General features: G+C 39.6%; 1 protein-coding gene across 2 annotated transcripts in view; it reads right to left on the bottom strand.

The window, feature by feature from the left end:
• Positions 1-6,846: 6,846 nt before the first annotated feature.
• slco2b1 (solute carrier organic anion transporter family, member 2B1) overlaps positions 6,847-17,485 on the bottom strand; it is a 207,573-nt gene continuing 196,934 nt past the window's right edge. For both annotated transcript variants that reach the window (XM_051877035.1, XM_051877034.1), the window contains exons 13-15: positions 16,009-16,073; positions 14,485-14,605; positions 6,847-7,834 (exon numbers count right to left, since the gene is read on the bottom strand). In XM_051877035.1, the coding sequence (XP_051732995.1) occupies positions 7,621-7,834; positions 14,485-14,605; positions 16,009-16,073 (400 nt within the window). In that variant the 3' untranslated portion in view covers positions 6,847-7,620. The remainder of the gene's footprint in view (positions 7,835-14,484; positions 14,606-16,008; positions 16,074-17,485) is intronic.

Below are 17,485 nucleotides of genomic sequence, written 5' to 3'. Positions count from 1 at the left end.
TTTTAAGAAATTTCTATTATCTGACCTTCTGTTGGAGGAAACTTTAAATGAAAACTATTCATGACGCTGTTATAAAATTATTTGACAGAGTATTAACACTTAATGACATTTTAATGACAAATTCAATTTGTACCACTGTAGTTGAGGTCAAGAAAAATATTCATGACACTATTATAATGGCCTCAAGACAGCCAATGTCAAAACCAACCACATGACAGTTTAATGTAATATTAACTTATAAAGCTAAATAATGTCAAGTTGTCATAACACAGACATCTCCAACAATGCCATTTTTGCATTAAAAATGACATAATTGAGCAAATGACACTTAATGACAGTTGTCATAAATATGCATAAAACCTCCTTTATATTCATGACATGTGTCATGTCATGATTATGAAGGGGTCATGTCAGTCTTATGCACACCCCTTCAAGTAAAGTGTTACCATTTGTGTTTTCTTTTTAGCCTGTTCTTTCCATATTTGATTGAAAAGCTTCTACACTCATTTTTTAATAGTTCCCATTTTAAGGATGTACAGGTGCTGGTCATATAATTAGAATATCATCAAAAAGTTGATTTATTTCACTAATTCCATTCAAAAAGTGAAACTTGTATATTATATTCATTCATTACACACAGACTGATATATTTCAAATGTTTATTTCTTTTAATTTTGATGATTATAACTGACAACTAAGGAAAATCCCAAATTCAGTATCTCAGAAAATTAGAATATTACTAATGACCAATACAAAGAAAGTATTTTTAGAAATCTTGGCCAACTGAAAAGTATGAACATGAAAAGTATGAGCATGTACAGCACTCATTACTTAGTTGGGGCTCCTTTTGCCTGAATTACTGCAGCAATGCGGCGTGGCATAGAGTCGATCAGTCTGTGGCACTGCTCAGGTGTTATTAGAGCCCAGGTTGCTCTGATAGTGGCCTTCAGCTCTTCTGCATTGTTGGGTCTGGCATATCGCATCTTCCTCTTCACAATACCCCATAGATTTTCTATGGGGTTAAGGTCAGGTGAGTTTGCTGGTCAATTAAGAACAGGGATACCATGGTCCTTAAACCAGGTACTGGTAGCTTTGGCACTGTGTGCAGGTGCCAAGTCCTGTTGGAAAATGAAATCTGCATCTCCATAAAGTTGGTCAGCAGCAGGAAGCATGAAGTGCTCTAAAATTTCCTGGTATACGGCTACGTTGACCTTGGACCTTAGAAAACACAGTGGACCAACACCAGCAGATGACATGGCACCCCAAACCATCACTGACTGTGGAAACTTTACACTGGACCTCAAGCAATGTGGATTGTGTGCCTCTCCTCTCTTCCTCCAGACTCTGGGACCTTGATTTCCAAAGGAAATGCAAAATTTACTTTCATCAGAGAACATAACTTTGGACCACTCAGCAGCAGTCCAGTCTTTAGCCCAGGTGAGACGCTTCTGACGCTGTCTGTTGTTCAAGAGTGGCTTGACACGACAGCTGAAACCCATGTCTTGCATACGTCTGTGCGTAGTGGTTCTTGAAGCACTGACTCCAGCTGCAGTCCACTCTTTGTGAATCTCCCCCACATTTTTGAATGGGTTTTGTTTCACAATCCTCTCCAGGGTGCGGTTATCCCTATTGCTTGTACACTTTTTTCTACCACATCTTTTCCTTCCCTTCGCCTCTCTATTAATGTGCTTGGACACAGAGCTCTGTGAACAGCCAGCCTCTTTTGCAATGACCTTTTGTGTCTTGCCCTCCTTGTGCAAGGTGTCAATGGTCGTCTTTTGGACAACTGTCAAGTCAGCAGTCTTCCCCATGATTGTGTAGCCTACAGAACTAGACTGAGAGACCATTTAAAGGCCTTTGCAGGTGTTTTGAGTTAATTAGCTGATTAGAGTGTGGCACCAGGTGTCTTCAAAGTTGAACCTTTTCACAATATTCTAATTTTCTGAGAGACTGAATTTGGGATTTTCCTTAGTTGTCAGTTATAATCATCAAAATTAAAAGAAATAAACATTTGAAATATATCAGTCTGTGTGTAATGAATGAATATAATATACAAGTTTCACTTTTTGAATGGAATTAGTGAAATAAATCAACTTTTTGATGATATTCTAATTATATGACCAGCACCTGTAGATATGTCAGTCATATCTTTATATTTTTTTATGATATCTTGTATTGCCACAATATACGAATTTTGGTCTAGAAATTAATAATTCAATTTCCAATACTCCGAATTTATATTGTTTGTCTTCCTAGCCTTTGAAAGGAGCAAGGAAATTCCAGCATGGTCTGTCAAAGGAGCCGGAGAGATCTCACAAGAGTAGATATAAGGAGATAGACAGTCTGAAATCAACCATAGCTCTATTCAAGACTTTTTAGACATATCAGCTTTGAACCAGGTGAATGAATCTAAGGATGAATCGAAGAAGGATGAAGTAATCTAAAAGGATCCAATAGTGACAAGTTATTGCAAAAATCAGTTATAATAGGGTTAATGACATGACCAGTGGTCCTTCATGGAAACCTATCAATATTATTATTAGGAGCCTCATTGAAATCACCACCAGTAATCAAAAATGCTGATGGGAATTTACATTTTAACTGTGATATTTTACATGATAGTTCTTGTAGTAGGGCATTATTTGCAACAGAATTATTAAAGGGTTAGTTCACCCAAAAATGAAAATAATGTCATTTATTACTCACCCTCATGCCGTTCCACACCTGTAAGACCTTCATTCATCTTCGGAACACAAATTAAGATATTTTTGTTGAAATCTGATGGCTCAGTGAAGCCTGCATAGCCAGCAATGACATTTCCTCTCTCAAGATCCATTAATGTACTAAAAACTTATTTTAATCAGTTCATGTGAGTACAGTGGTTCAATATTAATATTATAAAGCAACGAGAATATTTTTGGTGCTCCAAAAAAACAAAATAACGACTTATATAGTGATGGCTGATTTCACAACACTGCTTCATTAAGCTTCGGAGCGTTATGAATCTTTTGTGTCGAATCATGATTCGGATCATGTGTCAAACCACCAAACTGCTGAAATCACGTGACTTTGGCGCTCCGAACCGCTGATTCGACACAAAAGATTCATAACGCTCAAAAGATTCATAAATATTCTTGTCGTTTTATAATATTAATATTGAACCACTGTACTCACATGAATGGATCTTGAGAGAGGAAATATCATTGCTGGCTATGCAGGCCTCACTAAGCCATCGGATTTCAACAAAAATATCTTAATTTTCATTCTGAAGATGAGTGAAGGTCTTACGGATGTGGAACGGCATGAGGGTGAGTAATAAATGACATTATTTTCATTTTTGGGTGAACTAACCCTTTAAAGCCATAAATATTTCCTAGTATAAAAAATACATCATCAAGCTCTATCACAGTTATAATCCATCTGCCCTCTAAAGAAAAATTAGACTCTAGAATATTCCCTTTAATGTTTCTTTTAAATATGATAGCTACACCACCAGAATGATTAGTACAATGACTGAAAAGGGCTTTGCCCCCCTCACTGATTTTGCCAAAATGTCTTACTTGAGTACGTTTCTTGAAGAAAGTATACATTCTTTTTTAAAGAATGACAAAACAAAAATAAAGCTTTTCTCTTAGTAATATCTCGAATCCCCCGTACATTAATTGAAAAACATGACAACGAGAACATTAATAACTGCTTATAAAAGAAACAGACTGGTCTGTTAAGCCAGTGCAAAATCTTAACATAAATGGTACTCATTGATGATGAATTCTATAGTGCATATTCATTAACCATCCCCCTCCTTATTAATTTTTATACCTTATTTTAAGTGAGCAACCTTAATAGTAACAGCTAAAGAGATACAAAATGTGAAATTAATAACTGCTTCAACAAAACTCACATATTAATAAACTGTATATGGCCTTTAGTAAGCTTGAAAAAAGTGTGTTTTTACAACAAATGGTTGTCACCTTAATTCAAATCATCTACTGAAATTCTTTTACCATCAATGATGGCAAAAGGCCCTTTGAATCCAGCGATCTTCTTCTGTAGTATGGCCTCTTCCACCAGAGGCCATAACTTGGCTCTTGCATCTTTCACACACTGTGTCAGATCCTTAGTGATTTTTATTTTCTTTTGTTTACGAAACTCAGAATTTTTGGCATCGATCCATATTGCTGATAGTTTTTCCTCTGCCGTATCCAATCTCCCATTTATGCCAGTCACTTACTCCTTAATTTCTTTCACGGCATTCTCAACAGACATTAACTTCTCTAGAAATGACTGTTGTGTTTCTCCAATCTTATTGATTGCAGCTAGCAAGGTGTTGTTAGAGACTGTCTAAGGTGATTCCATTCTTACTGCTTTTTTCGCTGGCCTATTAAGCGGCGTTTCGTAAATTGGCTGTTCTCCGGGCTCGACGGTGGTTTGTTTCACATAGTTGTGGCTCCGTTTAACCCTTTCCACATCTGTTTCCATTGGTATGGATTTCTGTAGAGTCTCTCGTGAGTTTCTTAATCTTTCTTTCCGAAAAAGTAGGCCTAGCTTATCAAAGGACGCGAGCACTTATTGGTACGGAACCTGTACCGATATATTCACAAAAATCACAAGGAGGGTGGCTGATAAAACTTTTTATTTTGTCTAAATTTAGGAAGACATCTATAACGAAGCTGTTCAGCACCTATAAGTATATTATCAGTAACCCAAAGAGCTAAGTTTTGCACAAAAGAAAACTGCGTCACTCAAAAGTTTACTTTCCTTGGCGCCATCGCTGCTTACAGCTTTAATTTGTATTGTATTTCTATCATGACAACTCTCTGTAGATTTTTATCATGGTAATGGATATGAAAATGTTAATGTATTTTTCCCATAGCAGATCTATACTGGCGGAGCTGGGAAAAAGTGGAGGGTTTCTGGGGAACTCTGAAGCACACTGCAAACTGCTATAGTTAAACAGCTATTTAAATGTTGAGCAGCAAGCAAATTGGCTGCAGATGCAACAGGAACCAATCAGCTTGTGCCATGTAGTAAATGATGCAAATGTCATTGGGTTGCATTAGGGATCCATCAGCCTGCGCCATATAGAGTTTCATGACAGACCTTGATATTTTAAATTCAAAGCCCCTTCAGTATAATTATGCTGATCAGTCATAGTAATCTTGACTGAAAATGTTAGTAACATAAACTGTAATAACTGGATCATTTTACATGTGATTATTTGGCCTGTAAGCAGGGTACAACGGGGTTAGAGGTGCCATGGGGCAAAAGGCACCTTTGATTTTATTTTCCTTTAAACCACTAGATGGCACAAAAACTTGCCGTAACACTTTCCTAAATATCCTCTTTTTAAAATGCACATGCAAATTTGTCTGATCCTTTACGCCAGGATACGTGAGGATGCGAAGGAATAATTCTAAGTTTAAAAGTAGGCTACGTCAAATAATTATTACAATAAGTTAGGCTCCATTGTGTAACAAGCAAATTAAAATGAGACATTTATTATTCACAATATGGAAATAAAACATAGTTTGTTAAGAGCATGACTCAAACGTGCCATTAATGGGCTTATTCAAGTCCTCCTTTATTTTTTGAATTATTTTTATCCATTCCGTATCTCCCACATATGTGTGTTTTAGCAAGGCGGTCGATGTTGCAAGTTGCTGAATGAAGCCAGGTCACTACTCCACTTTATTAATTTATCCAGTGTAAAACCTGGACACTGCCACACAAATGTGGCTTTTTGTTAATGACCATCCTACTACAGGATTTAACACAGAGTAACAGCTCACTACCAGTTACAAAAGACAGTCTGTCACAGGCAATTCTAGTTGCATTTTTCAATTAATTTAAATTATCCTTTGACTATGTCCTGGCCCGCCATCTAATGGGTGAAATTTTTTTTGGCCCGATGCCAAACTTAATTGCCGACCCCTGCTTTACATGATCACGGGCAGTAGCGCAAAGTTGATTCTGAGGTAGTTTGATCTAATATTTGATGTTTTTTTTTTTTTTTTTAATGAATGTTGATTTAAGTAGCAAATGAGAATTGATTTAATTAATGTTTGTATTTTCAGACAAAGGTCTTCTTAATGATTTTCAGTTATGTTCAAGGTAATTCAAACAACAGTTTTTCAATAATGGAAGAATATGTAAAAGTATGGTATTTGGGGTAAAAAGCGCACCTGCTGTTGGGGCAAAAGGCACAATAATTAACATGTCAACAAATGGAAAAGTCAGCCAGCTATTTACTATCATGACGTGGTTAGATTCAGATGGTAAATATCATATATCAAATTGTGTATCCACCTTAGAGATAATACCCATATTTATAATGAAACAATCATATTTAAAAATATGATATTAATCATATTATAATAAAATATAATTTATTGTTACTCCTTCAATGCTTTCAGAATCTTTACTTTTTAAAATAATTTTGTTTCTGTATTTTTAAAATATATTTTTATATTAACATTTTAATGACAGTATATTTGTTGAACAAAAATTATTTTATTTATTTAAATAAACAGAAAATAGTACAAACTTGGCTAAAGTATTAACCTAGACATTATTAAAAACATAATTTTAGCTAAAGTATTTGTATCAATACTGTGTGCCTTTTACCCCTTGTGTGATGTAAAAGGCCCCCCTCACCACCTCCATTTATAAACTTTTAAGGAAAATTAACCACCTGATTTATTTTCACACAAAATCTGTTGCTTCATCAATGTTCAATACAAACATACACTTTGAGAGTAGTGAAAAGACATTTTTCTTAAGGTGTGCCTTTAGCCCTGTTGTACTCAATATGTAGCATATTATACAGAGAACACATTACACAAGCCATTTATGAGATTTGAAATGTGTATTTTCATTTCAGCCTTATAGTACAACACGTATACAAGTGATATAAAATCTTGATTAAACACATGTACGGTATATTTATATGAAGGTATATTCCACATATGATCATGTGACTGGTTATCCATAAATGTATCATAGTAAAATAAAAATAAAAAAATCATATAAAATCTTCAGATGCTCTAATATGAATTCATCCACCTTAGATTTAAACATTTAATCAGTAGCACATTTTACATACATTGTAACAAAAAAAAAAAAAAAAAAAAAAAGTAAAATAATATGCGTTCAAAAATGACCAAAGAGCTTGTTATAAACACATCACAGTTGAAGAAAAAGCACCACAACAACACGATTTTTTCTTATATATAGACATACTTGGCTGTTTGTCTGCACTAAGTAATAAGTTCAAATAACACTACTCAGATTTTCACATTGTCAGCATATAAAAATGACTGCTCACAAACAAAATTTATAAACCAAGGAAAAGCAAGGAAAATATTTCAGGCTTACTGGCAGAGATAATCCAGGAACAATAAAATGTATTTTAAAGTGGACTTTGATTCCTTGCATTATTATGTTTGACTGATGACAACTGTTTGTAGAAATGAGCATGTTCACAGTCTGGTTTCGTCCTGTGTCAGAAATCTGGCCTGTTTGAGTAGTTCCATTTATGGTAAGCTGGGAAAATCCACGTTTCTTAAGCCTTACTAACTTCCACCCCACAAGACATTCCCATCATTCTATTCACTTCTGTGTTTACTTTCTAAGGACCCTTTGAGTATTGCAGTGTCCATTTGATTTGCTAACCATCTGTTTGACATCTTTCATTTCTTGGGAACTTTCACTTTTGATCTGGTTGTTCATTTTCTCGTTCCGTTGCTGAGTTGAATTTATCCTCCGAAGCACCATAAAAGACAGGAAGAAACAGACAAAGCCACCACATATAAAGAATATCTGGAGTCCAATGAATCTGTGAACCAAAAAATATTTAACATATGTAAGTTTACCTTGCTAAGAAGAAGAAGAAGAAGAAGAAGAAGAAGACTAAGTTGGTTTGATGATATATCAACCTGGTAAGGCTGGTCTAGTTTCTAGCACTTTGAAACTGGGCAGGTAGGAAGACAATTTTCCGGCCTCATCCAAACTGGGAGCCCAGATAGACCAGCACAAACCAGTTAAGACCAACAAAGCTGTTTTTTTTTTTAGGTATAGTATTATTCATGTAACGACTGAGATAAATCAGACCCAAATATTTGTTTTATTTAACAAATATTCTTAACACCCTCACTGAATGCAAGCCAAGGTGTCCGCCCAACCCCCAAGGTAATAGAACTGGTTGCCATGGTTTTTTTTTTATGACCCAAACTATGCAGACATCTGCACCCAAAAGTCTTTGCGAGTCAAGTTACAGGGAAGACACAAAGCCTGTAGAAACAGACTCCCCTGCATTCATTTATAGATGAACTGATCTATAAATGAACATGCATCCCAGAACAATGTGTGTATGATTATAACTGTCTTGTAAAGGGGTTCTTGCACTGCATGTTGCTTTACGCACATTTTATGAGTGAACTATTAGTTTAGATAACCCTAGGTATACCGTGTCTCCTATCAAATTAATGCTCATTTCACGACTTATATTTTTATGTATGTGACTTCCTCATCGGATGCAGTGTGTGTTTGTTGCATTAATTGGAGCATAAATGGACACAAATCCACATGGCCCAGTAATCATGCTCAGTCGTAAAAGCTCCCACAGGAGGAATTTTGCCACTCGGAAATCCTACCCATCTCATTGGTTAGGTCAACCCTCAAGGGTGTGACTTCTCTCGGATCTTAAAAGCCAGCGCACAATGCTCCTCCCTCTCTCTCTTTTGCTGATCCGACTGAAACTGCATCTGTGGGGGTGCTGCCTGTGGGCCCGTAAGGCCTGTAGGCCTGCCCTGCACCCCAGCTATGTGCTAGGAGAGAAAAGGACTCTTTTCCACTAAGATTCAAACTAACCATGCAAGTTTGTCATCGGTTCTTCATTCAACGCAAGATGTCGATTGCAACTTCAGCACCATGAGACTGAATTCTCAAGACTTTCTACGGCAACAGTGTATCCAGATGCTCTTCAAAAAGGCAGAGGCCTAATGTAAGCATCGTACGATATACTAAATTGCTGCTAGTTAGTTAAAGTTGTGAACCTCCTTTGTTAACAAAGGAGCTTCCCTTTCATGGGAACTTCGAGCTGCGTCGAGACGCATTGGGATCACCTCTGCGTGATTACATCTTGAAGCACTTGTGAAATCGAACCAATGGCGGGTGACGTCACGGACCAGGAAACTATAAAGCACACCTGAGAACAGTGTTCATTCATAAAAGTGTCCCGAAGCGTAAAGAGAAGCATGCACTAGCGGGAGTTTTTAGCTCCAATCCTGTTGGCTTTATTCTCGAGGGAATAAAAGTCTAATGCAAGGCTCGGATCTCGCGTTTGCCGAGGCAGCACGTGGATTAGGTCTGCAATAAAGAATATATGGCTCGGATCTCGCGTTTGCCGAGGCAGCGCATAGATTAAGTCTGCAATAAAGAATATATGGCTCGGATCTCACGTTTGCCAAGGCTGCGCATAGATTACGTGCCTGTAATTTATATATATATATTGGTATATATGTACTTATATATATATATATATATATATGGAGGGAACTGAGCAGACGGGAGCTTCCCTTTCTCTCTTTTCCCTATAATCCCTTGCAAACTATTACAAGCTATAATTCTTTTTGAAAGAAAGTGCCGCAGAAAGCTTGGGGACAGGGACAGGCGACACAGCCGAAGTCTTCGTGGGGTAAGACAGATCTGAGGACTGTCATTATCGCCAAGAAGGCTTCGAAGAGGTCCTGACGCCAGTGGCATGGGACCTTCGAGGGCAGCCCCCTCCAAAGAGGGTCCTTTATCACACTACATGGTATCTGCCCCTCCTCGGTGCCCTCAGGGGGCCGTTCTGCCAACCCTGCCACCTTGTGTGCTTCAGGGCGCAGCGGTCTCCATAGACCCTCTGAGGAGGGCCAGTCGACATTTGATTTGGTTGTTCCCTGCCGGTTCGCCGCTTCAGGGCGCTGATTCGAATGCTCAAAAAACACCAGAGGCCAGTCTCGAGAGACTGGTTCCCTTAGTAGAATTTCTGGTAGAATGGAAACTTCTTCCAAATATTTCTCAATGGGTACTACTCACAATAGAAAAGGGTTACAGAATTCATTTCGGGTCTCGCCCGCCCCAGTTCAACAGGGTCCTCCCTACAGTGGTGGACCCCCTAGCAGTCTCTGGTATTGGAACAGGAAGTTCTGACGCTCTTGCAAAAAGGAGCTATAGAAAGGGGTTCTCCTCCCAGCAAGCTGTCAGGGTTTTACAGCCGGTACTTCACTGTTCCAAAGAAGGATGGAGGGTACTTTCATGTATCCATCCATCCTCAGCACAGGAGGTTCCTCAGATTTGCTTTCAGGGGTGAAGCTTATCAATACAGGGTTCTTCCTTTCGGCGTAGCTCTTTCACCCCACACCTTCACAAAATGCGTGGATGCAGCTCTGGCTCCTCTGAGACTCCAGGGCATTTGCGTGTTGAATTATAGGTGGTCGCTCAGCTCAGGGTCTTTGGGAGGACCATCTAATTTCCTAGCACATAAATCGTCTGGAAATGATTGCAGTATTTTGAGTTCTCAAATACTTCCTCCCAGACCTGAGGGGCCATCACGTGTTGGTCCGCACGGACAACATGTCGGTGGTCTCCTATATCAACCACCGGGGGTCTGAGGTTTCGCCAGTTGTGCAAGTTAGCCCACTGGATCCTCCTGTGGGCCCAGGGGAAGCTCCTCACCTTGAGAGCAGCTTATATCCCGGGGCATCAAAATGTGGGGGCAGACATCCTATCGAGGCAGGGGCCGAGGCCCGGGGAATGGAGACTTCACCCTGAGGTGGTGGAGCTCATTTGGAAAAATTTTCGGTCGCGCAGAAGTCGACCTGTTTGCTTCGAAAGAAACTTCTCATTGCCCACTGTGGTACTCTCTGACTCATCCAGCCCCCTGTTCTGGCTGACCCGAGTTTGGTTCACAGACCTAGTGTCTCTTCTAGACGGCTCCCCCATGGAGATCCCTATCAGACAGGACCTTCGGTCTCAAGCGGACGGCATGATAATTCACCCCCGCCCGGAGTTGTGGAAACTGTGGGCCTGGCCTCTGAGGGGGCTAGGCTCATAGAATCCGGTCTCCCAAACGAGGTTGTGGAGACCATACTCCACTCCAGATCTCCCTCCACGAGAAAGCTATACACATATAAATAGAAGTTGTTTTCTACCTGGTGTAGACAACGTCAGTTGGACCTGTTCCACTCTTCTCGGATGGTTTATCTCCTTCTACCTTGAAGGTCTATATAGCGGCTATTTCCGCTTATCATGCTCCTGTGGGGGACTCTTCTGTGGGAAGAGACCCCCTAGTTATACGCTTTCTCTGTGGTACCCAGAGGCTGAGGCCTTCTGTGCGTACAAGAACTCCGGCCTTGGACTTGGCTATTGTGTTGAAAGGGTTAGCTGAGGCTCCCTTCGAACCATTATAGGAGGTGTCTTAGAGATTCCTCACTCTTAAAACTATCTTCCTGTTGGCAATCTCATCTCTCAAAAGAATTGGAGATCTTCAAGCACTTTCGGTTGCTCCCTCATGTTTGGAATTTGCGCCTGGTATGGTCAGGGCTTTCCTTCATCCTAGACCTGGTTATATACCCAAGGTCCCCACCAATGTCCCAGGACCGATTGTACTGCAGGCCTTTTGTCCTCCTCCTTTTACTAATCCGGATCAGGAGAATGAGCAAGTGGGTGGTTGAGGCCATCTCTCTTGCTTATGAGTCCTCCGGACAGCCTTCACCCTTGGCTGTCCGGGCTCACTCTACTAGGGGTATGGCTGCCTCAAAGGCTTTGATCTCGGGGGTTCCACTCCATGAGATATGTGATGCAGCTGGGTGGTCCTCTCAGCATACCTTTATTAGGTTTTACAACCTTGATTTGGGCTCCACTCCGGGGTCCACTGTGCTCTCGTCTTAGTGATAACAGACAGGCACTGGGCATTATGGCGTAGTTGGGATAGGGTTCCCAATGCGTCTCGACGCAGCTTCCCATGAAAAGGAACGTCTCGGGTTACTTGTGTAACCCTGGTTCCCTGAATAGGGAATGAGACGCTGCGTTGCCCTGCCATACTCCCTGCATGCCTGTGAGCGTCTTGCTTCAGCCAAACAGAAACTGGCGTTCTTTGTTCTCAGGTGTGCTGTGTTTCCTGGTCCGTGACGTCACCCGCCTCTGACGTCCCACCATTGGTTCGATTTCACAAGTATTTCAAGACGTAATCACGCAGAGGTGATCCCGAACCTGGAAAGAATCATCAGTATTCATTACAAACGTCTTACTTGTGTAACCCTGGTTCCCTGTATAGGGAACGAGACGCTGCGTTGAGATGTTTGTAATGAATACTGATGATTCTTTCCAGGTTTTTGACTCTTCCCCATAGCTCCTCATGTTTCCCACTTCCGGTTTCACTCTATCATTTATCATTTTACCCATGCATGTGTGACTTGTGTGTATGTATGTGTTTGTTAGTTTAGTTATGTGTTTGTGATTTAGTCAAAACTTGTGCACAATACATTTGGTTCTGACTCACTGTCTGCAATAAGTTGCCTCTTAAATGCTAAGAAATAATTATTTTTCAATGGCCATGAAAAATACCCTTCTCTTCTTCTCTTAGAATTAATTAATAATCAATACTGAGTGTTCACAGAATGAAACTGATTGATCATAATAAGTTATAAATAATTATTAATATTTCCCCTTTGAGCTAATTTGCTACATATACATATATACACACACATACACATACACACACACACACACTGCTCAAAAAAATTAAAGGAACACTTTTTAATCAGAGAATAGCATCAAGTCAGTTAAACTTGTGGGATATTGATCTGGTCAGTTAAGTAGCAGAGCGGGTTGTTAATCAGTTTCAGCTGCTTTGGTGTTAATGAAATTAACAACAAGTGCACTAGATGGGCAACGATGAGACGACCCCCAAAACAGAAATGGTTTTACAGGTGGAGGCCACTGACATTTTTTTCCCTACTCATCTTTTCTGACTGTTTTTCACTAGTTCTGCATTTGGCTAGGGTCAGTGTCACTACTGGTAGCATGTGGCGATACCTGGACCCTACAGAGGTTGCACAGGCAGTCCAACTCCTCCAGGATGGCACATCAATACGTACCATTGCTAGAAGGTTTGCTGTGTCTCCCATCACAGTCTCAAAAGCATGGAGGAGATTCCAGGAGACAGGCAGTTACTCTAGGAGAGCTGGACAGGGCCGTAGAAGGTCCTTAACTGATCAGCAGGACCGGTATCTGCTCCTTTGTGCAAGGAGGAACAGGATGAGCACTGCCAGAGCCCTACAAAATGACCTCCAGCATGCCACTGGTGTGAATGTCTTCGACCAGACAATCAGAAACGGACTTCATGAGGGTGGACTGAAGGCCTGACATCCTCTAGTAGGTCCTGTGCTCACTGCTCGGCACTGTGGAGCTCGATTGGCATTTGCCATTGAACACCAGAATGGGCAGGTCCGCCACTGGTGCCCTGTGCTTTTCACAAATGAGAGCAGGTTCACCCTGAGCACGTGACAGACGTGAAAGCGTCTGGAGAAGCCGTGGAGAACGTTATGCTGCCTGTAACATCGTTCAGCATGACCGGTTTGGTGGTGGGTCAGTGATGGTCTCGGGAGGCATATCCATGGAGGGACGCACAGACCTCTACAGGCTAGACAACGACACCCTGACTGCCATTAGGTATCGGGATGAAATCCTTGAACCCATTGTCAGACCCTATGCTGGTGCAGCGAGTCCTGGGCTCCTCCTGGTCCACGACAATGCCCGGCCTCATGTGGCGAAAGTATGCAGGCCGTTCCTGGAGGATAAAGGAACTGATACCATTGAATGGCCCCCACGCTTGCCTGACCTAAATCCAATAAAACACCTCTGGGACATCATGTTTCGGTCCATCCGACGCCGCCAGGTTGCACCTCAGACTGTCCAGGAGCTCAGTGATGCCCTGGTCCAGATCTGGGAGGAAATACCCCAGGACACCATCTGTCGTCTCATTAGGAGCATGCCCCGACATTGTCAGGCATGCATACAAGCACATGGGGACCATACAAACTACTGAGTACCATTTTGAGTTGCTGCAATGAAATGCAAAATGGACTAGCCTGCTGCATAATTTTTTCACTTTGATTTTTGGGGTGTCTTTGAATTCAGTCCTCTGTAGGTTGATAATTTTCATTTCCATCAAACGATGTGGCATTCTTTCACTCCTAACACATTACCCAGTCCATATCAGTATAGATATCCAGCATGATATTTTTACCCATTGAGGTCTGATATGTGTTTTCAAAGTGTTCCTTTAATTTTTTTGAGCAGTATATATATAAATGTGAAATAAATAAATGTGAATTGAATTGAATATATATATATATATATATATATATATGAAAGTCATACTAATATATACAAAATAAGGCACACTACTTTTCATAGCAGTGTAATTGTAAATTTTACCTGTGTCTGAACATGTCTAAATTGTAGTAATGACATGATGTTGTCGTATTACATTTCTTTCCCCACAGACGGCATGCGGTATCAATTGCGCGGCCATACAGCACTGGTGCTGGGAGGAATGCTGTCAGGAATTAAAAGTTAATTGTTAATATACTTGCACTTAATATAACAGTACCTCAGTGCAAAATATAATCACTGTGACAATCTTTACCATACACACATTCATGAGATAAAACATAAAAGACCATGAGACTCATGACTAAAAAAACTAAAATATTGTCTTAACACACCTCTTCCTGTTAATGATATGATATCTGTTATGATGGCTTCTGAGATATTAAGCTACTCTATTTAAAAAAAAAAAAAGATATCACTACAACTTTCACAATACTGGGAAAACTTGTTATATAAACAAAGACAGATAACACTAAGCTAAACAAGGCAGGTCTGAATATGCCCATAAAATATGTAGGCCTATGTCGAAACACCATCACTTTTTATTTTATCATTGTAGATAATGTATGCAGGTCAGACTTAAAGGGTTAGTTCACGCAAAAATGAAATTTCTGTCATTAATTACTCACCCTCATGTTGTTCCACACTCCCGTAAGACATTCGTTGATCTTCAGAATGTAAATTAAGATATTTTGATGAAATTCGAGAGGTTTTTTTTTTTTTTTTTTTTTATCCTCAATAGAAAGCAACGAAATTACCACATTCAAGGTCCAAAAAAGTAGCAAAAACAATGTTAAAATAGTCAACGTGACTGCAGTGGTTCAACCTTAATATTATTAAGTGACTTTTTGTGTGCAAAAACAAAACAAAAATAACAACTTTATTTAACAAATTCATCTCTCCGCTGTCATTCTCCTACGCTATTTACGTCCAGCGCTTCCGTGTTCTACGTCAGAACGCCGGCTCACTATTGGCCGGCTCCTGTGTCAGCATCACTCAAATGCGTCGTGCTGCTCACGTGAACAGCTTCAGCCAATACTGAGCCGGTGTTCGGACGTAAACATGGAAGCGCTGCAACGCAAATAGCTTAGGAGAATGACAGGGGAGAGATGAAATTGATGAATAAAGTTATTTTTGTTTTGTTTTTGCACAAAAAAGTATCCTCGTCGCTTCATTATCTTAAGGTTTATTAAGGAACCACTGTTGTCACGTTGACTATTTTAACAAAGTTTTTCTACTTTTCTAGACCTTGAATGTGGTCATTTCATTACTTTCTATTGAGGATAAAAAAAATCTCTTGAATTTCATCAAAAATATTGTAATTTGTGTTCCGAAGTTCTTACGGGTCTGGGACGACATGAGGGTGAGTACTTAATGACAGAAATTTCATTTTTGCGTGAACTAACCCTTTAAACCTGTATTAACTTCATGAGCACCATGGCTTAACACACGTGTGAACTGCTGCACCAAGGCTCTGATTACTACTTGTGGCTTTTGTTCCCTTGAACTCAGCACCTCATATTTTGACTGTAACATGTCCTTTCTGCATGATTGACTTCTTTTGCTTACCGAGTACTCTAAACAGCATGAACTGAATTCCCAAGGCAAAAGACTTGTCTTCTGGAGTCACAGTCCTGAACAAAAGCCAACAAAACATATTTAGTTAAAACTTCAGTTGGTAACACTTTATTTTAAAAGCACACTTTAGACATTCTACTAACTTTGCAACTACAGTACATGTCAAATAGCAGTCATTAGAGTATGATTAGACTGTCTGCTTAATATCTGCTAACACTTTACTTTGAAGCTCCCCAAAAGATATTCTACTAAGTAAATTTGCAAGTGCGTCAACTTATTCTACTAACCATAACACTAGAAGAATTACAAAACACCCATACGGATTGCGATTTAGCTTTGTAAGTCTAATCGTCATCGAGTCCTTCTCTAGTATCCAAGATGGGATCTGAGGGGACGAGAGAGGATTCTAACAAAAAACATCTGGGCCTAACCTCTAGAGTGGTTATGGAATCCCTCAAATAGACTGCAATGTAAAACCAGGGTGTTGGTTGATGGAGTCTCTGAACAAGGCAAATGGCCTTTTTGCAAAAAGACACAGTAATAATTTCCATTGGCTTTAAACCTCTTTAACTCTCATGTTCCTTACCCTAGGCCCAAGGCCCAGATAGGTTAATCTCCTAGACCGGCAGTATGGTATAGTCTGACATGCCTATGCCCTTTCCTAACAGTCTACTAATACTCTAAAGAGAGTTAGTTGGCATGTACTTGCAAATTTTTTAATAAGTTGACATTTAGTTGCAAAGTTACTTATAGTTAGTAGAAGGTCTAAAGTGGACTATTGAAAAAGTGTAACCCATCAGTTTATACATAATTTTACGGCATTTTGCATATGAATATGACATGTCACTTCCATTTCATAAATGTCATCTTTAACATATCCCTTGAGGCTTTTTCCGAAAGTAAGGGTGGTTTAAGAGGCTGTTGTCTGTTATTACGCTGATGGCAGTTTTTTGTGATGTTGACAGGGCCTGCACAGGCAGGTTTTTGACTATGTTTGAATGATACTATGACGTATTACAGCTGAAGGGAATAGATGCATGACAGATAAGCAACATATTTGGCTTTAAAAGACAAAGTAAATGAACACATTAGTCATTGCAGAGATTAGTCAATAGGTTTAATTTAGTGCTCGCAACGTCATTTTAATTTCAAATATTCTGTATTTTGGAAGCTTCTTACAGGTTTGCAATTTTGATTTCATGCATAATTCTTGCACTAAAGGAAAGAATGTTCATAAATTGTAGTTAATGAAGTTCATTGCTCTAATAGAATTTTTTTTTTTTTTTAAAAAAGCATTACTATAGCTTTATAAAATAAAACATTTTTAGTATGCCATAGGTAGCAACTATGCAAGTGTTGCACTACAACAAGCTGCAACCTGCTAAGTGAGTTCACCTCATCACTCTTCCTTTCAGACAAAACACATGCCACAATGTTCGCTGTCATAGATTTTAAAGTACCAACATTA

Source organism: Ctenopharyngodon idella, chromosome 21 (genome assembly GCF_019924925.1).
Source record: "Ctenopharyngodon idella isolate HZGC_01 chromosome 21, HZGC01, whole genome shotgun sequence".
Classification (NCBI taxonomy): Eukaryota; Metazoa; Chordata; class Actinopteri; order Cypriniformes; family Xenocyprididae; genus Ctenopharyngodon; species Ctenopharyngodon idella.
This window is presented reverse-complemented; position numbering and strand designations above follow the sequence as displayed.